The sequence below is a fragment of the Mustela nigripes genome, chromosome 8, assembly GCF_022355385.1.
Source record: "Mustela nigripes isolate SB6536 chromosome 8, MUSNIG.SB6536, whole genome shotgun sequence".
Classification (NCBI taxonomy): Eukaryota; Metazoa; Chordata; class Mammalia; order Carnivora; family Mustelidae; genus Mustela; species Mustela nigripes.
The window spans coordinates 5,129,023-5,152,127 of NC_081564.1; the positions used below are offsets into that span (position 1 = coordinate 5,129,023).

A 23,105-nucleotide genomic window follows, 5' to 3' on the forward strand; every position below is an offset into this window, starting at 1 on the left:
GCGCTGACGCCTTGCTCCTCTTCCCTCCGCTGCAGGACCGCAGCCTGGCGGGCAAGCTGGAGCCCGTGTCCCCTCCCAGCCCGCCACACGCCGACCCTGAGCTAGAGCTGGTGCCTCCGAGGCTCTCCAAGGAGGAGCTGATCCAGAACATGGACCGGGTGGACCGGGAGATCACCATGGTGGAGCAGCAGATCTCCAAGCTGAAGAAGAAGCAGGTGCGGGCAGGCGGGGGCGGGGCGCCGGAGAAGAGAGCGCCGGGGATAGGGAGCTGGCGCCGGGCCTGCCGGTGTGCCGGCTGCTTTCCTGCCGCGACGTCCCCCGGGTCAGAGCGGCGTCCTGTGCGGTGCGGTGCACTGCTGTCCGCAGATCTTTCTGCAGGACTGGAAAGGTCTGGGTCTGTGCGGTCCACCAGGGTAGCCACCAGTCACGTGTGCCATGCGCATGTGCGGTGAGGAACTCAACTTCCAGCTTAGTGTGGCTTGAATTAAACGACACCTGCCCTTGAAGGAGCCTCCGGTGGCTGCCGTACCAGCCGGCCCCCGGGGTGTGGGGCGAGGCCGGGACTCGCAGCCAGGCTCCTGGGTTTCCGATCTTACTCTGCCGCTCCCCAGTGGTGTGGGGAGGGCGGTTACCTCTCTGTGCTTCATGCTCCTGCACGTACCCCCTGACCCTGGCCGTGGCCCTGGAGCCCGCATGGGCGGGGCCTCACAGCTCTGCCTCAGAACAGTCACCTCCCCCAGCCTCAGTTTCCTTTCTGTGAAACGGGGATGGAGCTGACAGCTCGTGCTAGCGTTCTGAGGTGGGAACGGGGTCATGTGGTAAAAACATGTTTATGGTAATCGCGGAGACCAAAGAGAAGTTAACATAGAGATTTGTGGTAATTTTATGGTTTAGTTTTTAACATAAATTGATATAAAATTAATCGACGATCTGCATTTTCCCGGATCCTCTTAGGCTTCTCTTTGGCATGTTCAGGTCTCTACTCAGACACCCCATCCCCAGCGGGGCCCTCCTGGCCTTCACAGGAGCCCTCGTCCCCAGCCACCCTCTATCCTGGGGTCAGCAAATCCAGCCAGAGCGGGCTTGATGCCTGTGTTGGCAAATAAAGTTTTATTGGCACACAGTCACGTTCATACGTGTTGTCTGTGGCTGCTTTCTAGACACAGTGGCGGAGCCGTGTGGGTACTACAGACACCGGGCGGCTTGCTGAGCCTAAGGCAGCATCTATTCTTGGGGCCGTCGCTGTATTGTCCCCTCAGTCTTCTTGATGGCGTCACCATTTGAGGGACTACACATCCTGCTTTGTTCCCCTGGGGACCTCTCCCACTCGAGTGTGAAAGTGGGGTCCTCGTCTTGCTGCTCACGGCCACGCTCCGCGCAGTGCTGGCACAGAGTAGGCGCTCGGTAGAAACGGTTGATGGAGTCCGTGCGATGCCGTCTTGACCCCGAGAAGCATCTGGGTTGCCCCTGGGGAAGCAGGGTCACACTGGGTCCTCTCTAGGTAAGGAAGCGTGGGCTTCGGGTAGGGTCAAGGGTGGCCCCCGGCCACTGTGGGCAGCAGGTCAAGCCAGCTCAGAGTCCTGTAGGCAGCTGTGGAAGGAGATCCAGGTTGCTGGTGGATTCTAAGAGGGCATCAGGGCTGTTGCCTGGAGGGAAGAGCTGGGACTTGAGCATGGCCCAGAAGCTGGGCCGGTCACTGAGGTTTAGCCGGCTGTCCCTGACCTGGGGGACAAGAGGTGGGTTTCCAAGATGGTGACTCCGGCCTCCTGAATGGAGGCCAGGCCCTGGTTGATGTCAGGCAGCATTTCCAAGGGCAAGATGGGAGTACTTTGGTTCCTTCAGGCCTGGCTCTGGGATGGGGCTGTAGCCACAGGTCATGTGTACATATTTGTGACTGTGGCTGTAAGCCAGGTGCCTCAGAGCAGCTCTTGATCAATTTGGGGTGTGTGTGTGTGTGTGTGTATTTCCAGGTGTGTGTGTGTGTGTGTGTGTGTGTGTGTGTGTGTGTGTGTGTATTTCCAGGGTTGGCCTGGCTGCCCTTCTGGAAGCTGCCGCCAGGGGTCACTGTGGGACTGAGGCAGCTTGGCTCTACCAGCCAGGCCCGGGTGCCCACAGAAGCCAGGCCTGGGTTTTCTGGCTCCTTCTGCGTGGCTCGTCTTGGCTGCCTTTTTGAGTTTATATTGTTTCGCTCGCGGTCCGTGGTCGTGGGTAGGCTGTGCATTAGGAGCACAGAGCGGTGTTGTGTTCTCACTCTGGAGGCCCTCTCAGATTGTGCCACCGGGCATTGGCCTTCTGGGTGCCCTCGGACCGGTGTCTTCAGCTGTCTGGTCTTCACTTTCCCTTTGCGGAAGCAGGCGGACAGCGGCGTGAAGGGATGCCCTGCGGTGTTCGGAGGACAAGGGTCCAGCATGTAGAGCAGCAGGCAGAGGAGGGTGCGGGGGGTGTTCACTCGGTCCCACGCCCGCTCCAGCCTTCACGCCCCTCGTATCTGCTCTGTGCGGCGGACACTAAATATCCCTTGTTTCCACACGAGGAACGTGACCCCATTCTCTCTCCACACGAGAGAACTTTAGCCATTTCCCACTTAGAGAGCGAGGAAGTCCTCGAACTAGGGTTCCAGTCCGCACAGCTGGGCTGCAGGGTCCGCAGCCTCCCCCGATGGAGACGGTCCTTAGAGCGAGGAGGAGGAGGATGGCCGCGGGCTTGCCGAGAGCCCCCAGCCAGGCTGCACGTGCACCAGCGTGTCTGGGAGGCATGGTGATACGCCTGTGTTACACACCAGGAAACGGCTGCCCAGCAGGGCTCGGCAGCTTTGCTCTCGCTCACCGACTGAGCTCCTAGGTGGTCAAAGCGGGATTCGAACCGAGAAGGGCTGGCCGCACCACTGACAGCCGGCAGCTGGGCCCTTCCCTGCCCAGTGGGGCCCTCTCCAGGGCTCGGGGTCCCCTGGTGACTCAGAGGAAATGGTTAGCAGCCTGACTTCCTGTGCGAGTCCACTGGGCCCGCCGGGCTGCGCGGGGCCGCCCCTCCACCATGGGGGTGCTCCCTCCCGCCTTCCGCCCGCCAGGGTGCTCACTGCCGCTCTCTCCCCCTTCCCACAGCAACAGCTGGAGGAGGAGGCCGCCAAGCCCCCAGAGCCCGAGAAGCCCGTGTCGCCACCACCCATCGAGTCAAAGCATCGCAGCCTGGTGCAGATCATCTACGACGAGAACCGGGTATGCCCCGCCCCGCCCCGGCCCGGCCCATGGGGCCTCCCTCCCTGTTCCGCCGCTGGCCCTGCGCTGGCTCCCAGGCGGGATGTGGGTGTGGCCGGGAAGGGCCTGTTCTGTTTCTGGGCCTCGGCATTCCTGTCTGAAAAGTGGGGACCTCTGCGGTCTCCCACGTGTGCGCAGACCTGGGTTTGGGAGCGGGAGCAGGAAGGGTCAGCCCATTCAGGGCGGCTGTGGCTGTTCTGCTCAGGCGTGCTGACGGGTGTGGACTGTGGCCGGCCCGTGGGACGCAGGGGGATAGTGTAGGCGTCAAGTTGTGGAAGAGCCTGAGGGGCCAGTTGATTGGAAGGTGGGGGTGGGAAGGACCAGGCGATCGGTTTGGCGCTCACGCAAAAGAAATTCCTGTAATGCAGAGGACGGTAGTAACGTTGTCTTTATCATTAATGGTAACAGCAGACCTTAGTTGAACAGCTCCTTTTCAGGCAGTGGGCCGGGGTTCTTTACACAGCAGTCCTGGGAGGGTAGGTACAGGAATTGTTTCCACTTAACACGGGGAAAAACCACGGCCCAGAGAGGTTAGGTGACCTGTCCAAAGCTACACAGCTAGAAAGTGGTGGAGCTGGGACTCGAACTTGTGGGTCTTAGGGTCCCAGATCATGCACACCAGCCTCTGCTGACATATAGCCCTGGAAGGGGCTTTGGCACGGTTGAACATGGGGTCTGTAGCAGGCTGTGGCGGCTCCTGGAGATCTGGAGGGCAGCTGCGGGCTGGTTGGAGGGGCCTCGGTCCTGGGGGAGCAACTTAGCGTGTCTCCGACGGGCCCGCCCCTGAGAGCTCAGCTTCCGTGACTTATAGTGGACTCTGCAGACACGCTCGGGGCCTGTGGATGTGAGTCCTCTCCCTTGTTTGACAGATGAGGAAACATGAGTCCCCACAGAGGGACTCTTCCTTGTCTGAGGTCACACGGTGAAGGGTGCTGGATGGGGGGGACCACTTCTCCTGCCTTGTCTCCTCTGGTCCCCCTGCCTGCCCAGGGGTCCTGGCCATCCTTCCCAGCAGTCTCTGCTGTAGGATCTGCCCCTGGCTGCTGGACCAGTGCTCAGAGCCCAGGTGGGGGCTGGGGGTCCTGGGGGCTGGGGGCTTCTGGAGCCTGGGAGTGTGTGCTTTTGGTGCGTGTGGCTGTCGTTCCCCTTGGGGACCTCCTGGATTGGTTGGGTCGGCGTTGCTTCCACCTCTTGAGGCAGCACCGGATGCTGGTGACCCTGAGGCTGCCAGCGGTCCAGAGCGCATGCTGGGCCCCCTCCCATACCCCGGCCCCCACCCCAAGTCCCGCTTATAACGATCCTGACGCTAGGAGAGCCGCTGGGCCACACAGGCTTTGGCTAGATGCCCTGGCTTCCTGCCCCGTCTTCACCATCCCCTGGCTTTGTGACCTTGGGCACCTGACTTACACCTCCCTGTGACGCACCGGCAGAGTGATGATAATTCTAGCACCTCCCTGGCCTGGTGGTGTGGGAACGAGGTGAGTTCATCGTGAGGTGCCCTCAGAACAATGCCTGGCACTGGGCAAGCTCTCGCTGGCACGGGGGCTGGTGCCAGCGTTCTCTTCTGGCTAGTGCTTATGCGGTATGTGACTTCACGTAATTCTCTCCTGATGTGCATGAAACAGGCACTGTTCTCTCTATTTTACTCATAAAGAAACTGAGGCTCAGAGAGGGAAGGTGAGCTGCCTGAGATGGCACAGCAGGTGCGCTTTGAGCTGGGAATCGGAGCCAGGGTTGAGCGGCCTCCAGGAGCCTGTGCTGGAGGCACAAGGGCAGGGCTCCCGGGTGTCGCCAGGCAGCCCTCTGCCGACCCTCCCTCTCTGATCTTTGGGTGAGAGAGCGGGCATGCAACCCTCTGGCAGCTGTGGAGGCAGGTTGGTGGCTTTTGCCTTTGGTCCTTGGTCCTCGTCATGGGCTCGACCTGTTGGGAGTACCTTTGGTGCCCTCTGTGGGAAGCTCGCTCCTCTTCCCAGCCCCGTGACTGGCCTGCCTTGCCCTGGGGTTTGTCCCTTGGGTGGCACCAGGTCCTCCCCAAGAGCCATGTCTGCAGAGCGAATTGGTCTCTGGCTCCCTGGCCTCAACACTCCTCCTTCCCCCAAGAGCGGTTAAGACACCCCCTCCCAGTTCTTCCAGGATGGTCTCCCTGCCAGAATTCCCACCTCCCGTCCAGATTTTCTGCAGCTTCTGTGTGAGTGGGCAGGTGCCGGGGGAGGGGGCTTGGACTCCAGGCCAGCCTACGCCCGGATGAGCTGGGTGGTTTATTTTCGTCTCGGGTCTTTGGTTGCTCCAGGTCCTGGCCATATTCTTGAAGTCACAGGGTTGATGCGGCTGAGATGGCTTTGTAAACTGTGGAGTCCTGTCCCAGAAAGGGTCCTGTGAGCCGAGACTCTCGGATACAAGAGGCAGGAACGCAGCTCATGCTGGTTGAAGCCCAAGAGGGGTTCCTGAATCTTCTAGTGAGAGTTGGTGTTGGTTGCTTCAGGCGTAGGTGGGTCCAGGCTTTCAACTGAAGAGGTTTGGGAGCTGTCGGTCCTCACCTCCGCTCTCTCTGTGCCAATGTCCTTCTCAGCCAGGTTCCCCAGCGCAGGGAGAAGCTGCTGCCTCCTCAGCCCACGTGCCTCCCAGGGCAGATGGGAAACAGTCCCAGACTGGGTGCTCACTGGCTGGCTGGAACACGTGCTCATTTCTCAGCCAATCCCAGGCCTGGGTGGAGGGGGTCTGACACCACTGATGGGTCAGGACTGGGTCTCAGGCCCACCCTTGGAGAGTCCCGGTCCCAGGGCCTAGATAGAGGGAGGAGGATTCTCCCAAGGGGAGAGGAGGCTGGCCAGGCACATGCAGCCTGTGCCCCCCAACCTCAGGCGGGTGGTTACCACGTTGGGGTCCCAGAGTGCTGGCATTGCCCTGTAGGCCCCAGCACCATAGGCTGGGGGCTTCGAACCCATTTCCTGGGATTGCAATGCGGTGGTGTCCCGATGCTGTAGGAGTGACTGGGTTAGATTAGACTGAAGCTCTGGTCATTTCCGTGAGGCCACTCAGTAGCTATGAGTGGCGGGTTAGGACTCGAACCCTGGCTCCTGGGATGTTGAGAGCCGACCCCTGCTGGCTAAGTTCGGGTTGCCTGGGGGCGTGGCACTCATCCTCTCTATTCATGTATTTGTTCATCCGTTCAGCAGCCGTGGAAATGAACCCTCTCTCCGTGTCTGCCTCTGTTCCAGGCAGTGGGGCACAGCAGTGACCTCGGCTCAAAACTCGCATGGATTCTCTCGCGGGAGAGACATAAACCCACAAGTCAGCAGCACCCAGGGGCATATTGTTGATCCAAGGATTTTGCCCCTTATTAACCCTGAATTTCCCTTTTTCTCTATTTATCTCCTCACTCTGCCCTAGCCTCGCTGGCGTTTACTCTGCCTACCTCAGGATCTTTGCACTGGCTGTGCCCTCTGCCTGGAGCTCCTTTTTCCCCACTGGGTTCATTTCCTTGTTCCTTCGGCTCTTTGCTCTAGTGTCCCCATTTTAGCAAGGCCTGATACAAGCCTCCATCTAATCCTAAAAGCCCTTCAAGGAACATTTCTCCTCTTCCTGGCTTTGATTTTCTCTTTTGCCCTTGTTCCAATACTGCACATGATTCACATTTTGTTGTTTATTCTGTTTATGGTAAACAGAAGTTCTGTGAGAGCAGGCATCTTTCTGTCTGTTTCCCAGCTGTATCCCGAGCTCCTGGAACCATGCCTGGCACGTAGTAGGTACTCAGTAAACGATTTTTGAATAAATGCAGGATGGCAGAGAGGAGGGGAGACTCCCTTGGAAGAGTCCTCTGGTTTGGGGGCCACTGGTATGGGTCCCTGGCCCCAGTGGAGATTAGCTTGGAGGGGGGTCCCTCCACACAGGCTGAGCCTGGGGGTCTGGAGGCTGGGTGGGCAGGAAGCCCCGCAGCTGCCTTTAGCAGGAGCAGCCAGAACTTACTGCCCCTTGGGGGATCAATAGGATTAAATTTTAATCCTCCTTCCTTCCCTGCTGGTTCCTCTGAGAGGTGGATGACAAGGGTCTGTCTCTAAATGCCTTGCCGGCTGGAAAACGCAGCTTCCCTGCCGGGCAGGGCCTGTCTTGGTTTTCTGCATATTGGACTCTGGCTCATTATCCATTCGGGGCACACGGGTGAGACGCCCAGCACGCGCAGCGGGAGCCGGCTGGGCAAGGCTTTTCCTGCCTCCCAGGAGCCGCCTGTGTGTGAAGGGCAGGCAGGTGCCCACAGATGGCGGAACAGGAGGCAGAGTCTCTGCAGGGCCCCTGGGGGCAGGAACTGGGGGGGGGTGGGCTGGGATTGGGATTGGAAGCAGTGAGGGGGCCACCCCCCCCCCCCCCAGGAAGAGAACATTCTGGTGGGGGAAGGGGGGTGCTCCCCAGCACAGGCAAGGGCCCAGAGAGGGGCAGGGTCTCATTTGATCTTCGAAAGGAGTATGTGGGGCGTGAGGAGGTGGAGTCCTCGTGGGTCTAGGAGCGGGCTCACACTTCAGAGCTCGGGGACAGCAAACACACGCAGCGCTACCGGAGGCTCCCGTAGTCTGATTCTGTGGGAACCCTGGCCGGTGGCCGTTTGAGGTAGACTTCCTGGGGGGTGGGCAGGACCTGGACTCTGTCCACAAACATGGGTGCCGCTGGGACACGCCAGAAGGGTGTTTCCAGGGCCGAGGACGACCAGGCGGTGAGGAGGCTGCACCGATGGGGCCAGAGCCTGTCCGTGCACATACGTGTGCGCGCGTGTCCGAGCGGACCTGTGGGTGCATGCTGTGAGTGAATGCACATGTGTGTCTGTCGCTCATGTGGGGCGCACCTGTGGTGACTGGTGCCCTGATGAGTCAGGAGGGAAGCAGAGAGTAAGACCCCATCTTATTTTGTCTTCTGTTTCAAGCATCGTATGAGTAAGGATGCTGTTTTGTTTCCATTTTTTTTAAGAGGATTTATTTGAGAGCGAGCGAGCGTGTGCGCGCATGGTGGGGCAAGGGTCAGAGGGAGTCACCAGGAGTCTCCATGCTCAGCACGGAGCCTGATTCGGGCTTTGAGCTCTTGACCCTGAGATCACGACCTGAGCCAAAACCCAAAGTCAGGTGCTTCACCAACTGTGCTGCCCAGGTGCACCCGGTATGGGTTTTCTGTAACATGATTAGGGCTCCTGCTGGCTCAGTCGGCAGAGCATTTGACCCAGATCTCAGAGTCACAGTTCAAGCCCCACGGTGGGGCATGGAGCCTGCTGAAGTAAATAAATGAGAAGGAAGTAAATATAGAATGTGGTTAGGGCATGTTAGCAGGTTAACATGACTAATAGAGTTACTAATAGTACTAATAATAGGGTTGGGAGCTGAGACCATGAAGGATTTTTTGGAGCATTTCGGGGGTCCAGGCACCCCGAGGCCAGCTTCAGACTCCGTGGCCACGGAGCCAGCTGAGCTGTGCCTCGGGCTTTCAGAGCAGTGCTCTGGTCCGGGCGCCCCCCTGCCCCCGGCCTCCGTGACTGCGCATCCTAACTATGCCTGGGATCCAGGCTTCCTCCGATTTCATCTTCTGCACTTAGCGCTGTTGGTCGGGTGAGTTCGTTAACGCAAATTCTGCCTCCCCAGCGTATGTCCCTCATCACGCGACCCACGGAAGCTCTGGGCCACGTCTTCAGGCCCCGTGTGTGGAGGAGCGCGCTGGGCTTCTGGGATCCTGCTTCCCCAAGCCACTGTGGTGCTTCGCCAGTGGACGTAGCTTGAGGAGGAGGGTGCCGTGGATGAGACGTTGGGGTGTTGGGCCTTCTGGGTAGGTGGGTGCGTGGGTGCTGTCCCCATTGTGCAGATGGAGAGCTTGAGGCCCAGAGCTCAGGCCAGGATAGGCAGCTGAGGAGCTAGATTGGGGGCGGGGGGGGTCACTGGTGGGGGCCAGCCAGGGTGAGGGTCTGGAGCCCCTGCCCAGGAGGAGCAGGGTGTGTGTGTGTGTGTGTGTGTGTGTGTGTGTGTAGAGGGATGCACGTGTGTAACTAGGTAGCTGTGCTCACGTGGACGCAAGTGCAAGTGGGCATGTGCTGGCTTGCTTGGAGTGCACGTGCACGTGTGCCCTGCACCTGCGTTCACACGTGTGTGCACATGGGCCTGTTGATGGCCTCGTGTATCTGCGTGTCTGACTTACGTGCATGCGTGGTCGTCCTGCGTTTAAGTGTCCACGCGCAGGTGTGTGTGCGTGTGTCTGAGTGGGCCTGTGGATGACTGTGCACGTCTGTGAATGTGCGTGTGTGTGAGCACCTGTGGGGCACACCTGTAAGTTTGTGTACTTACACACCCCTGCAGTTGTCAGCATACTTGTTAGCTGTGTGACACGTGCTGGTGTGGATGTGGACCGGTGTGCTTGGGCACATGTGTATGCAAATGTGTGTGTGTGTGTGTGTGAGAGAGAGAGAGAGTCACCTTGTGTGGCACGCAGTTGTGGACAGTCGTGCCCTTACAGACGTGGGCATGGGACATGGTCCCCGCGGGCCCACCAGGCTTGTGTGCACCTGTGTATGCAGGTGACCGTGGGGTTGCTCGGCCTGGGCACAGCCCCCAGGCTCTCTGGCACCAAGAGGTCTGGCTGCCTAGCCCACAGGGTCCCCTGCCAGAGTGCGGTCTCTTGAGTGAGACCCAGCCTGCCCCCCGCCAAGTTTGGTGAGAGCTCCGTCCTTCCTGGCGGCATGAGCTCCCGGGGTCGTTCCCTGGGAGCTGAGCCAGGCACCCTCTGGCAGTGGCCTCCCAAAGGCCAGGCACAGTGGGGGCCCCCTGGGACCCCCCAAGGAGTTCGGCTTCAGTTCCTCAGGTGGCAAGAAGCCGTCAGCTGAGGGTGCGGGAGGGAGTATCAGGAGCGAGGCTGAGTCCGTGGCCCACACCTGGGTTCCCTGCCGTGCCCCTGGCTGGCAGGGAGTGGTTGCCCTCCGTTTGAAGGGGGTTGTGAAGACGGAAGGGACAATATGCATGTCACTTTGATCCTTGCAGAACATCCTTGTAAGAGTGCTGGGGGTTTGGTGGCCTGGGTGAGTGTGGCCACTGTGCTAATGGGGAGACCGAGGCCCAGACAGCTGGGGTGGCTGGCTGAGGCTTAGAGCGGAGCTGGCTCCCAGACCTTGCCACTGGTGGACAGGTTGTCCTTGACGGTGAGACGCGGTGAGAAAGCCCTGCCTGTGTGGGGGAGAGGCCCAGTAGGCGGGATACCCCCCCCCCCCCCCCCCCACACACAGTTCCCTGTGAACCGACAAGCACACACACTCCTCCCACTCCGCCCCTTCAGGCTGAGCCAGAGAAGTGGGATGGGGGTGGGGACGGAGGGGGCCCCCCCGCGCCTCCGAGGGGAGGTGCCCCCAGGGCAGTGTGAGGCGGTGGGCCAGCTGGGAGCCATCCTCTCCCTGTCCCTGGAGCTGCTCCCAGCTTCCAGGCGGGCTGCAGGTGGCGTGGCCCAGAGCTCAGCTGCCTTGTGTGTAAATGGGCTGATGCTAGAATCTTCTGAACAGGGTTCTTGCAGGTGTGCAAACACCTGGGGCACACACGGGCTGCAGTAGAGGGCCTGGCCCATGCAGAGGTCCCCTCATGCGAGCCATGGCCTGGTGCTTGTGGTCGCCAACCCGTAGGGAGCAGCCCGGTGTGGCTCCATGGCCCTTGCTCCAGGCATCACACAGTCCAGTCTTGCCGGCGCTGCGGCACCGCAGGGTCGCTTCGGTATCAGTGGGTAAGCGGGCGGGGGCATCTCTGGGAAATCGAGGCGCGTCTTAAAAAGCCCCAGGGTTGCTGCGGGCTGGGGATTGGAACCTGGGGGCGTGTTAGGAGCCGAGGCGTGGTTCACACCAGGCACGTGCTGGCAAGCTGGCGGCCCTGGGCAGCCCGTCTCCTGCGTTCTGGGTGACTTCAGCAGCTGAGGGAGGGGCCTCATCTCTGTTCTCGTCTCCAGGGGCTGCAGGAGGTCCCGTCTCTGGGAGCCCCTTACCCCGATGTGGTTGAAGATGGAGTCTGCTGTGGCTTGTAGGACACAGGCTTCCGGAGCCCCCGCCACAGGCCTTGTGCCCGGATCCAAGACCCATGCTATGCTTACCTGTGTGATGGGCAGTTTCCGGGGGCCCAGCCGTACCCTTCCTGGGTTTAGCTTCTGTCTTTTATCTAAATGGGCATTTCCCGCTGACCTGCGCAGAACCTCGTGAACGCACAGAAACTCCTATTCATCTCTCAAAACCCATCTTATGTACGCCTCCCATTACTTTTCTGGAAAGACTCGAGCCCTGCGTTATGCCTTACATGTCCACCACAACTGCCTCCTCTGCTGTGCGCGCCAGTCTGCCATCCATTGCCTTCACCAGCTGCTCGTTAGATCTGGAGATTTTGCAGGCAGGGGCTGGGCCTCATTCATGTCCTGGTTTGCCCCAGTGCTCAGTACAGAGTGGGTGCTCAGGAAATGTTTGGGTAGCTGCCCCGTCCCCTCTCCACCCCACCCCATTCCCTCACTTGACCTGCCTCAGGAATTCTCCCGTCATCAGCCCCACGGGGACGTCCTCTTGCTTTGCGGTGAGCCTGGGGCAAGACGGTGCGGGTCCCCAGCCCAGGGGAGGCCCCCCCGCATGGGATCCGGCCCTTGTCTGTCTTCCTTCTTGGAGCCTGGAGATCAGCAGGACTTTTTCTGTATGTCATTTTTCCATGCCTGTTTCATGTCTGTTAAATGGGGACATGTCTCGGATCTGCCTCATGTCATGTTTGTGTGATTTAAATACTAATAATGCGTGCTCTGTGCTGGTTGCTTGGCCCGTGGTAGCTCCTGGATAAAATGGAAGTCCTTACAGTACTGCTTTGGCCCCTGATGTTTTGGCCCCCAGCCACACGCTGAGGCTGCTGGTCTCGGGGTGTTGGCTCTGCACGAAGGGGGCTGAGAGCATGGCTTGTTCCTGGGTGGGCTGGGCCCAGGGCTCTAGGCGGAGCTCGTTCTAGGTGCCAGCTTGAGCCCACCTACATAAGTACCCACCGTCCATCCCCAGGGGCTAGGAGAGGGGGAGTGGGTTGGCTTTTGGCACCCCTCCTCCTTGCTGTGACAGCAGGAGCCTGGGCCTTGAATTCTCTTGGCAGCCATGCTCCCCAGGACTCTGGGAACACCCCCTTTTAGGGGATTGTTGATGGTGACTTGCTTGGCCTGTCGCCCCGGCTTCATGCAGATCCTAGATGGTCTCCCCGAGTTTGGCTGAGTCCGGAGCACCCAGCCTTTTCTGGGTCGCCGGAGGACTCCGGTCTCCCTCCTGCATGCTGTGGGCACCCCGCTTTCCGCACGGCGGCCCAGATCCGACAGCAGCCCTGCAGAAGCCACCATCCCCACAGCTCTCCGTCCACCCCTTCCCCCAGCTGGTGGTCCCGGGCTGGGGGCCCATGGGGACCGGCGGATGCACAATGTCCGCCTTTACGGCCAGGCTCGGAGGTCCAGCCTGCCGCCTTCACAGCCACTGAGCGCTTTCTGCCACATGTTCCTGTTTTCCTAATAAGTCCCGGGTTGTGAGTGGGGAGGGAGGCGGGGAGGCCCCCGGGCAGCTCAGAAATAGTCACATGATTGTGAAATACAAGAATCCTAGAAAGGGTATCTCTGAGCGCCTCTATCTCCACCCCCCCTTCCCTGGCTGGCGGCACCAGCTCTGAGGTAATTGCCGACACCCAGCCAGCTTCCAGGCGCAGGAAGGCATCTTGGGCCTGGCAGAGTGGCCCGCTGGCAAGGAGCTGTGCCCGCAGCACTGGGCCCCGGGGGACGCAGGCCTGAGGGTTTGTGGGCGGGGGGGGCGGTGGGGGCGGCACAGAGAACACCGTGTGTTTGTTCGAATCGAAACTTGGCGGCCTTGCCAGGGCCGCTGCAGGGGTATTGAGGCCCCTCTGTTTGCTTCCAGCCCGGGGAGGGCTTGCAGGGGGACCCTGGCACCCCCCTGCTCTGGGGCCGTGGATTGGCTGCTGGCTTGGGCCGCTGCCTGCTGTTCTGGAGGCCTCTATTTATAATCTGTTCTGTGTGTGTGTTTTTTTTTTTTTTAATTTCTCCTCCTCCCCGTCACCCTGCAGAAGAAGGCCGAAGCTGCACATCGGATTCTGGAAGGCCTGGGGCCTCAGGTGGAGCTGGTGAGCTGGGGGCCAGGGTGGGTGGCTGTGGGCGGGCGGGGGTGGGGGGCGGTGGTGGCTGGAGAGGTGGGCAGGGCGGCAGGTGAGCGTGGAGGGGAAGGAGGAAGTCAGCTGTTGCCAAGGCTGTCCTGTCCTCTGGAGGAGGCCGGAAATACACCCTTCTGATAAGAGGGACCGGCCGGTAGCGGGCGGGTGGCTGGGCCTGCCGCGCTGGGGGTAGGGTTGGGGGCAGGGGAGCCGGCTCTCGCCATCAGGACACAGTGAAGGCCAGCGCAGTGGGGCTGACTTAGCATGGGAAGCCCGTACTCTGGGCCACGTGATCTCTGCTCCGTCATAGCTGTGTGAGCCCAAGCGGTTCTCCCCCTTCCCGTCCCTCAGTTTCCTCATCTGTAAGATGGGAATAACGCCATATATCCCGTTGGGGTGCGGTGAGGATTGACCCTATTAATTTGTGCAAAGCCCTGAGCTCCACGCCTGTTGGATGGTGAGTGCTGAGCCCTAGTGCTTCCTCTTGTTGGTGTCACTGCTGTTGGTGGCATTTTACTGATGGGAAGCAGACCCCAGGCCTCTTCTGTCTCATGCACCCCGTCACCTTTAGTGTCACCAGAGATCCAAGCCAAGGCAATGTGGAAACTCCTGGCTGATGGGCAGCCTCAGCCCCAGGAGAAATGGCCAGAGCCCCACGTGCCCTGGACCAGTGAGTGTCGCCCCGGGCAGGTTGGTGCAGAGCTGTGGGGCAGTATGGAGAGACATGCACACACAGGACGGCTGTGAGGGGCCCTGTGAGCATGGCATGTCCGGGAAGGGACGTGTGGTCCTCCTCATCAGGTCTCGTGCCTTTGGAGCCCAATTTTAAACCCCGCTCCGCCGTGTGTTTGCTGAGTGGCCTTGAGTAGAGAACTCGGTTTCCTTTTCTGTGAAATGGGAACACCAGGATCTTTGCAGGGGGAGGGTGGTGGCGGGAAACAATGAATAGTTAAGGCTGTCTTAGCACTGCCTCGGCCCGCTCTCAGCCTTGGTGGCTGTGGACCTTTGGGAGGGTTGACTGTTCGCCCCTGGAGTGGTTTCCTCGGGGACAGCTGCGCCCCAGCCTGGAGTCCACGTGCTCAGGCCACGGCAAAGCAGGTGCGGCCCTGGGTCCTGTCAGGACCGAGCCAGGCCGGCAGTGGGGGGCTCCTCGGGCTCAGGGGCTGGGCCTCGCACCCCTTTGGGTTGGGCGGCAGGCTCTCCTCCTAGGGCTCGCTTTCCCTGTTGAGCATGATTTCTGGGAGGTCTCGGAGACCCTGTTTTTTTTTTAAAATGTAGCTTTACTGAGATAGAATTCGCATGCCACACACGTCATCCGTTTAAATCAACGTGTACCGTTAAGCGCTTTTTAGTGTATTCACGGATGTGCGCGACATCTCCAAGTCCACTTTGGAACGTCGCACCATCTCAAATAGCTCCACGTCCCTGACTGTCACGTCCTTATCTTTCTGTCCCTGCCCTCCCCCAACCTGCCACTACTCATTGACCTCCTGTGTCTGCGGACTCGCCTGCTGGGCGTTCGTATCAATGGACTCACACACGGTGTGGCCTCTCGTGACTGGCTTCTTTCACTCCGCGGACGTTCTCAGGGTTCGTCCGGGCCGTGGCAGGTGTCAGGACGTCACCCGTCTTTAGGGCTGGATAGTATTCCGTTGTGTGGGTAGAGCACATCTGTTCACCCACTGGGGCATTGGCGGACGTGAGGAGCTGCCGTGCGTGGCCGTGAACGTGAGCAGGCGAGTCTCCGCGTGGGCAGGTGTTCATCGCTGTTGGGTGTACTTGCGGGACTGGAAGTGGTGGGTCACGGTCCCTCTGCGAGTAGCCTCTTGAGGAATTGCCAGACTGTTTTCGCAAGCTGGGTAATGTTTCCATCCCCATCAGTAAGCTCCTCCTTGCCTTGGTTTCCCCTCTTGTCAATAGGGGTGGCAGGACCAGAGGTGGCAGCCAGCCATTTCCAGACCTGGTGGCTCTCCCTCTCCCCACTCCTGACCTGATGAGTCCCAGAAGCCTTCTGAGCAGGGGTGGGGGTAGGTGGGTGGAGGGGGCTGTGTCCGGATGCCTGAGGGATGCCCGGGGTCAGGCTGCCCTCCCAGCGAGAGCTCCCATCCCTGTCCTTGCCCAGCAACCTCCCCCCAAGCTAAGTGCTCAGGGAAGCAGGGTCAGCCCCCCTGTGAGTGAGGCAGGCGTTCGTGGGGCTCATAGTCCAAGTGATTCTTTGGTGGGTCTAAACAGGGTGAGGGGATTGTCCCCTGCTTGGGAGTCTCAGAGCAGAGACCCCCTGAAGGCTGGTGGCACAGGAGGCCGAGGTCTGGAGTGGCTCTCAGTGGAGCCTCTCGAAGTCGGCAGCTTCTTGGCTTGGTGGCCTTCGGGGGTGCTGTGGAGGGGACCCACTGTGACAGGGCACCTGCTTCATGTTTGGCCTCGTGGAGGGGTCACTGTCCATTTTCTAGACGAGGCTTGGGGAGGGCAGTGCCCTGTTTAGGGTCACACAGCCGGGGGTGGGGCGGGGAGGTGTGTCGAGCTTATGGGATTGTGGCCAGCCGGGGTCTACCTTCGGTCTTGGTCACCAAAAGGTCCCAGTGGCCAGAGGTGTCCTCCAAGGAGAGGCAGCTCAGAGGTGTCCTTCACGGAGGGCCTGGTGCTACTGACCCGAGGTCTCCCTTGGGCACCTGCGTCCAGGGAGCACTTAGCCCGGGGAGAGCCTGCTGGGCCTCCGGGACAAGGATGGGTGCTCTCCGCCCCCGCTGGGAGGGCAGCCAAGGCCTAGGGGAAGTTGGCACCAGAACGCAGGCGCACAGCAGGGGCTGGGCCGAGTGTGCGCCTCCCCTTCATCCCAGGCCCCCGGGGATCCGGGACGATCGGGGATCGGGGATCCGAGGCCTGGCCTGGGGGAGGGGCGCTGGAGGGAGGGTGTGGGCCGCTGCAGCCCCCCGCCTCCCCTCCCCGCGGCTTTGAGTCATCGGTTTCCTTCCTGTGCAGAGGTACTATTTTAAGAACCTGGTGTCACCAGAGGGTTGAGGACCAGGGCTGACACTTCATTTCTCAGCAGCTCGGTCCACCTGGGGCTGCCGGCTGTTCCTGGTCACCCTGCCAGCTGGCTGGAGTCGGGCCCGAAGGGGACCCCCCCCCTTCCTTGTCCCGGAGACCGGCTCTGCTTCCTTTTCATTTCTGCTTTTCTGGCCTTGCATTTGCAGCCTCGCGCGTCCCCCGCCTGGCACTCTCCGTCTGCCCTCCAGATTGTTAGGGCAGCGCCCCTGTCCAGGAGATGGAGGCGTGGGGGGCGGGGCAGGAGACAGGCCCAGGGTCCCCAGCCGGGGCGGGGCGCCTTCCCAGGGGGACCTTAGCCTTCCGCCTGTGAGAGGAAGAGCTTCCCTCTTGGTTGTTGTGTCCCCCTGACGGGGGCTGGAGCCTGTGAGGTCAGGAGGGGGAGAGGAAAGCCAAAGTAGGTGTGAGTGAGGCGAAGGTCACCTTGGGGCCGCCGTAGTGGGACTTGTCTCTTGGGACACAGGGCCTTGTGCAGCTACCCCTGCGGGTGGCCAGAAGGGGTGTCGGAGACTCCCTCGGGCCCTGCCTTACCTCAGCAGTGCACCTGCGAGGGATGCGCCATGGACCCTCTGACCTCCATCCCACGCGGGCCTTCCAAAGGGGCTGCCCTGGGGGCCTGTCACCATGGTAACGGACCTCCTCCCCTGTGCTCCGGGCCCAGACACTTCCTTCCCTCCCAGGACTCAGTTTACCTTGAAGAGTGCTCAGTGAGTGCCTCCTTGGGGGAGAGCCCCTGTGCTTAGAGGCGGCAAGCCCCACAGTGTTCTCTGGGTTCTTCTGTGCCTCTTACTGGGGGTCCACTGTGCCGCAAGAGCCAGGCTGCTCTGTCCTCACCTTCCCTGGCAGGGCAGGTGGCCACAGGTGAAGGTGGGTTTGGCAAGCCACAGGCTGCCTGTGACCCCTGCTCTCAGAAGCCCACCTCTCCTCTTCTGGCCCATCCTATTATGTAGAGGTAGTCCCTGCTCCCCGGCCATCACACACTCCCTAGGGTCTCCCATCGGTGGTCCTTCAGGCCCTCCTGACCTCCTCAGCCTGTGGAGACATTGCTGTCTGCCGTCTTTAAAACCAAAACAACGCAAATCTGTCACCAAGTCTGACGTTTCCTGGGCTCCACGAAAGCTCTGTGAGGTAGTTCCTACTTGCTCTGTGCCCATTTTCCGGGTGAGAAGACTGAGGCCCAGAGTGTGGCCCACACATGTCTGAGGTCACACAGCCAGTGAGGGAGGCACCATCTCTGAAATTGGGGTGTCTGTTCATTCCTGGAAACCAAACCTCTGGGCCAAGCCCCCTCCTACCCGGCCTGTGTTGTATGGGCACGAGAAATCAAAAAGGACCTAACGTAGAATCACCTGGGGTTAAACACGTATGTTTAGTGCTTTGAAATTTGGCCCGGGGGAGTCTTTGTAGGGCCCCTTGCTGTTCTCAGGTGAGCGCTGCCAGCCTTCTGCTCTAATGCCTTGCCCCATCCCCCGCTGAGACACTCGCTGTGGGCTCTGTAGTTGCCTGCCCGCTCCAGCCCGGAGTGGGGTTCAGACCTCCCTGCTTCCAGCTGAGCCCCTTGGAAGGGCAGCCTGACCCAGTGTGGGGAGAGATGGCCTGTACCAGCCGTGGGTCACGTATCTGTCCCTGGCGGGGACAGCTGAGCTCGGAGCCTGGAATCGGCCAAGCCCCGTGGTCGGTTGTCATGGAAGGAATCTGAGGGACCCCAGGAGAGAGGTGACGTCGTCATCAGCCAAGGCTGCGTGCAGTGCCCGATCTGTCGGCCTGTGACTGCCCCCGTGACTGCCTGCGGCCCCTCCTTGAGGACCTCGCCCTGCCTGCAGAGGGCAAGAGACCTGGTCCTGCGGACGGAGCAGGTTGGGCCCTGCAGCCTTGCTGCTCGAGGTGGTCCCCATCGGCTGGGATCATCAGGATGTTGGCGGGTGTTGGGAGCTGCAACCAGCCCCGCACCCAGGGAGAAGAACAGGGCAGAGACCGATGGGCTCTTTTCATTCGCCCTGGGGCCCTGTCCCGAGGCTGGCCCTGTCCCGTGTGAGCCCTCACACTCTGTACCTGGGTCTTCTACCACATTCGTGCATGGCTGCCCTGGAGGGCTCCTGCTGTGTGTGCGGGGGTGTGGGGACAGCAAGGGAGAGGATTGCACATGCACACGCACGGGCACGGAGGAAGACACCCAGAGAGGACCCAGGCAGAGCCTGGGAGTGGACCTCTGCCTCCAGAGCCAAAGGGAGTCGGCCGTTCTAGTTGTAGCTCATTTCCTCCCAGCTGTGGGCACGTATTTTAGCCTTTCAGGGACTTGATTTTCTTCTCCATAAAGTGGGGATGATAATTGTATCAGCCCCTGCTGGGTCACAAACCAGCCCCGAATTCCGTGGCTTAAAACAAGCACCGTTCCCTGTTTCCCGTGAGTGCCGGAGGCAGCCGGGCATGTCTGTGGATTCCGCGCTCCGCTGGGCGGTGGGCCGGTGGCCGGGCTGGGGCTCCTGTGCTCTGTGTCGTCTCGGCCTCCAGCACGCCGGGCCACGCGTGTTCCCTCACTGGGAGCAGGCGGACAGGAGAGGAAGCAGAAAGGCAGACGTGCGCCGTCCAGACTCTGCTTTCACGTCTGCAGGCGTTTCACTGGCCACAGGCCGGGCGTGGCTGGGTACAGGAGGCAGGACAGATCGGGGTCGTTCATACATGATCGCGCCCCGATGGTGACAGTAAAGACACTCTGGGGCATTTCCGTCTGCCAGATGCTGGGCTGAGAGCTCCGCGTGCGCTGCCTCCTCTGATCTGACGACTCTGCATTGAGCCTCATCTGCAGATGGGCCCCCCGGGGCCAGGGAGGCTGATGTGACTCACCCGGACACACGCGGCTGGAGAGTGGCAGAGCCGCTCTGGGCGCCCAGACCAGGCCCCTGGGCAGGAGAGGCGCGGTGGCCGGCTGTGGCTGCTGTCCTTCCCCTCACACACACTGGCTGCCGATTGTGGGCCCGGGGCCCTCCTGGCTGCTGTGTGCGATTCCTGCCGTGCATGAGCCCTCCTGCGCCTGTTGTCCTCCTGGTGGGGGACGTGTAGCTTGCTCCTGACGTATCATTGTGATGAGCTGTGCCATCTGGCACGGCAGCGTCCTCTCCTGGCGGGACACAGTGCCCGAAACTTCTCAGGCATCTGCAGGAGGGGAGGCGACCATAATGCACATGTGACTTTGTTCCCCAACAGGTGTGTCATCGCCGCTCTCCAGAGCGTGCACCTATCTACGAGGCCCCGGCTGTCGCGCGCCTTCCTGTCCTCCCTCACCCTTGCGAATGCGCTGCAGCATTGGGCCCTTTCCTCTGCGAGGCAGCGGGGGCTGCGTGGCGTATCATGGTGTTTTGGACGCGGAGAAGTTGAGCCGCTCTCCAGGCCAAGACACAGTGGACACCCAGGCCAGCCCTGCCCGGTGCCCTGCAGAGGAACCATGGTGGCCTTGGTTGGGGCAGGGGCAGGGTGTCAGGTCACCCACAGCGGTGCCCAGAGGGTTACAGCCCGTTCCCGGCTGGGGCTGCGGGCTGGGTCCCCGTGTTCTGTTTTATGCCTGCTGGCGGCCGCTTTCCACTGCAGCACACGGCTCCCTGGAGCTGGGGCCTGGGGCGCTGGGGCTGATGTTGCCCGGGACAGCAGTGCAGCCCCCGGGCCTGGCCCTGAAGTGCTTTCCTCTCTCTTCCTCTGCAGCCCTTGTACAACCAGCCCTCCGACACCCGGCAGTATCATGAGAACATCAAAATGTGAGTACTCGTGGGCAGCCGTGCAGACGCGGGGCAGGTGGGGGGACAGGCCATCTGGCCTCGGGGACCTGGGCTGGGATGTGGGTTCTCAGTTCCCAACAGGGCTCCCAGGCAGGGCCAGGTGTCAGAGGAAGGGGCGGGAGGGGGCAGTTTGGGCGAGAATTCTGGGCCAGGTAGGGCTGATGTTGGGGTCAGAGCAGGCCTGGGGCAGGGAGGGGCAGAGGGAAGTGCTTGGTCCCACGAAGCACTGGGACGCAGGCCTTCCGCTGGGGAGGGCCGTGAGGACACTGCATGCACGGCTCTGGGGACAGCGAGGTGGAGGCCTGTGAAGCCTCATCCCATGGGGGACGCAGAAGCCATTCCTGGTGGAAACCAAGGTCAAGATGATTGTGTGAGGGCGTGGCCCTGGGTCAAGTGCGGCCCTGTGATTTGGGCTCTGATGTAAGCATAGGGGTCAGGGGTCCCTCTGTGGCACAGCCCAGTGTGCAGCAGCTGTGAGCAGTAATCCAGCCGTGGAGACTTTGGGGGTGGCCAGTATGGTATATCCCAATAATGGGCTTTTTTTCAGACAGATGCTTGGAGTGAAGAAATACCAGTTAACTGCCACATGTAGTTGGTGTGGGCCGAGCTGGCAAAACGGGGCAAGAGGATTGGGCTCTAGGCTGGTGGCTTCCTGTCTTCAAGCTGGGAGGGAGGTGCTGGAGATGTGGCTACCAGAAGAGGGCCGGCTTTGGGGGAGGGGGAAGAATGCTTTAATGGGAGCATAGCCTCCTTGGCTGAGGAGGGGATAATACCTCATGCTGTTATCCAGGAGCCCAAAAGGTAAAAGAGGCTGCAGAGCTTGCCCCTTGAGGGACATGCATCTGTGGGCATTTGGTAGTGCTAGGTTAGAGGCAGACTGTTTGGGATGGGTTTGAACTATTCAAGGTTCATCATGGGGAGAGGGTGCAGGCGTCTTTGTGTGACTTCAGAGAGCAGTACTTAGCTTGTCCAGTGGGCAGTCCAGCCCGTACTGATTGAGCTTTCCTGGGGTGGATTTGCAGCGTGTACATTGCAGTAGTGAGCTCCCCATCCCTGGGAGCATGCAAACTTCACAGTAGTTTTTGAATATCTGCTGGTGTTGGTCTGGTTGACAGGGAAGTCCCTTCTTTTGTAGTTTCTGGACTTGCATGACTGGTCCAAGCTCTGGTGACCGAAGCGGCCACCCTCTTGCAGCTCACAGGGACTGACGGAGCAACCTAGAAAATCTCTTGGTGCCGTTGGGGTCGTTGGCCTGTGTGGGCTCGGGAGCATCTGCTAGGGCTGCCTTACCTGAGGCTGCTGGCGAGCCTCTGTCTGCCCGTGGCTGGCTGGGGCTGCAGAGTGGCCTTTGGGGGGGGGGGGGGGGGGGGGGGGCGGTGGCACTGGGCTAGCACTAGGGTTCCGGGTCTGCTGTGGCCTGTGTCTTGTGTGGCCTTGTGGGTGTGTCTGCTGCCCAGGCACCAAGTCCCCCTTGACTCCACTCGGTTCATGTTCCAGTCTCTTCTCAGCTTCCTGGGACCTGCCTTCCCTGGGGCCACGACTCGGGTGTTTTCATCTGAGCCGGGCGGCCGGAAGCACTCCCTCATTCATTCATTTATTCTCTCAACACGCATTTACTGGACACCTACTGTGTGCCACAGGACTTGGGGATTCATCTGTGAGCAAACCAAAGGCCCATGTTTCATCAAGCTTTATCTAGCCGTGGAGACAGGAAGTGAGTTAAATAAACAAGAAGATGATGAAAAGCGCTGTGCTCACCCAGCTGTCTGAAGCTGTCTGGGCTCTGATACACCCAGTCGCGTTTTCCCTTTCGGCATAACAATTTCTGTAGCAATGTCATTGTACTGAAATCTCGCACGCGCTGTTCACTAAAAAGTGAGTAATATTTGAAGCTGAATAATGTGGGTGATTTCCTTTTGTAAAAACAGCTGTAAAATCCAAACAAGAGAAGAAAAAAGGTGTCCACACGAATAGTATTCACAGATAAGACGCTGCCACTTCTCTGTTTAAGTAGAATAAAGCTCTAAACTTGCCGAAACCAGTGCCCTGTTTTTGCACATAACCTACCTCCCCAGTCTTCATCAGGAAGGGCTCTGGTCTCGTAGAGCACATTCTGACTAAGTAGGTGACTCCTTGGTGAAATGTATTCAAAATCCAAATCACAGAGGGACATGCTGAAGTTTAAAACGTAGAGATGAATAATTTTAAGGTATCTTATGTAAGTGGTGAATTCTATGTTAGAAAAATGTATCTATCTGTAAGCAAATTATTTGAACTGATCTATCCTTAGAATTTTGATCTCGTTCCTAGTTTCCCACGAAAAGCCCAACGAGCTCTGTATTTTTCATCTGAATGCGGTCATCCATAAGTCAGTGCGGTCGTTCACTTTAAAGAACGTGTTGCAGGGGTGCCTGGTTGTGATCTCAGGGTCATGAGATTGAGCCCCGTGTCAGGCTCTGTGCCGGGGTTGGAGCCTGTTTAAGGTTCTCTTTCTTCCTCTCCGCCCCGCCCCCCCCTGCAACCCCCCAGCTTGCACTCTCTCTCTCTCTCTCTCATTAAAAAAAAAGAGAATCCTATGCAGTGGCAGATGTGGTGGGGCAGATGTGTGGAGAGAAAAGGAGGGCGGCTTCAGCCAAGAGATCAGGGCTGGACCTGACAGCGTGGGAGGCTCTTGGGGGCTGAGCGGCAGCTGGCCGTGTGGGCCTCCCTGGCAAGTGCCACAGGCAGTGCAAAGGCCCTGGGGCTGGACTGAGCTGGTGAGATCACAGAGAAGGCCAGCATGGCCCCTGGGGTAGTTGAGGGAGGGAAGGTGCCAGGCGGATCACCCAGGGCTGAGGAGGAGTTCGGGTCATATTATTTATGTGTGAAGGGAGCCCTGA

General features: G+C 60.0%; 1 protein-coding gene across 21 annotated transcripts in view; it reads left to right on the forward strand.

Annotated features, from left to right (window-relative positions):
• Nucleotides 1-23,105, forward strand: part of NCOR2 (nuclear receptor corepressor 2) — a 177,496-nt gene that overhangs the window by 50,159 nt on the left and 104,232 nt on the right. For 20 of the 21 annotated variants that reach the window (XM_059408208.1, XM_059408212.1, XM_059408204.1 and 17 more), the window contains exons 5-8: nucleotides 36-215; nucleotides 3,102-3,215; nucleotides 13,328-13,384; nucleotides 20,153-20,205. In XM_059408208.1, coding sequence (XP_059264191.1) covers nucleotides 36-215; nucleotides 3,102-3,215; nucleotides 13,328-13,384; nucleotides 20,153-20,205 — 404 coding nt within the window. The remainder of the gene's footprint in view (nucleotides 1-35; nucleotides 216-3,101; nucleotides 3,216-13,327; nucleotides 13,385-20,152; nucleotides 20,206-23,105) is intronic. The other variant, XM_059408216.1, reaches the window with a different exon arrangement.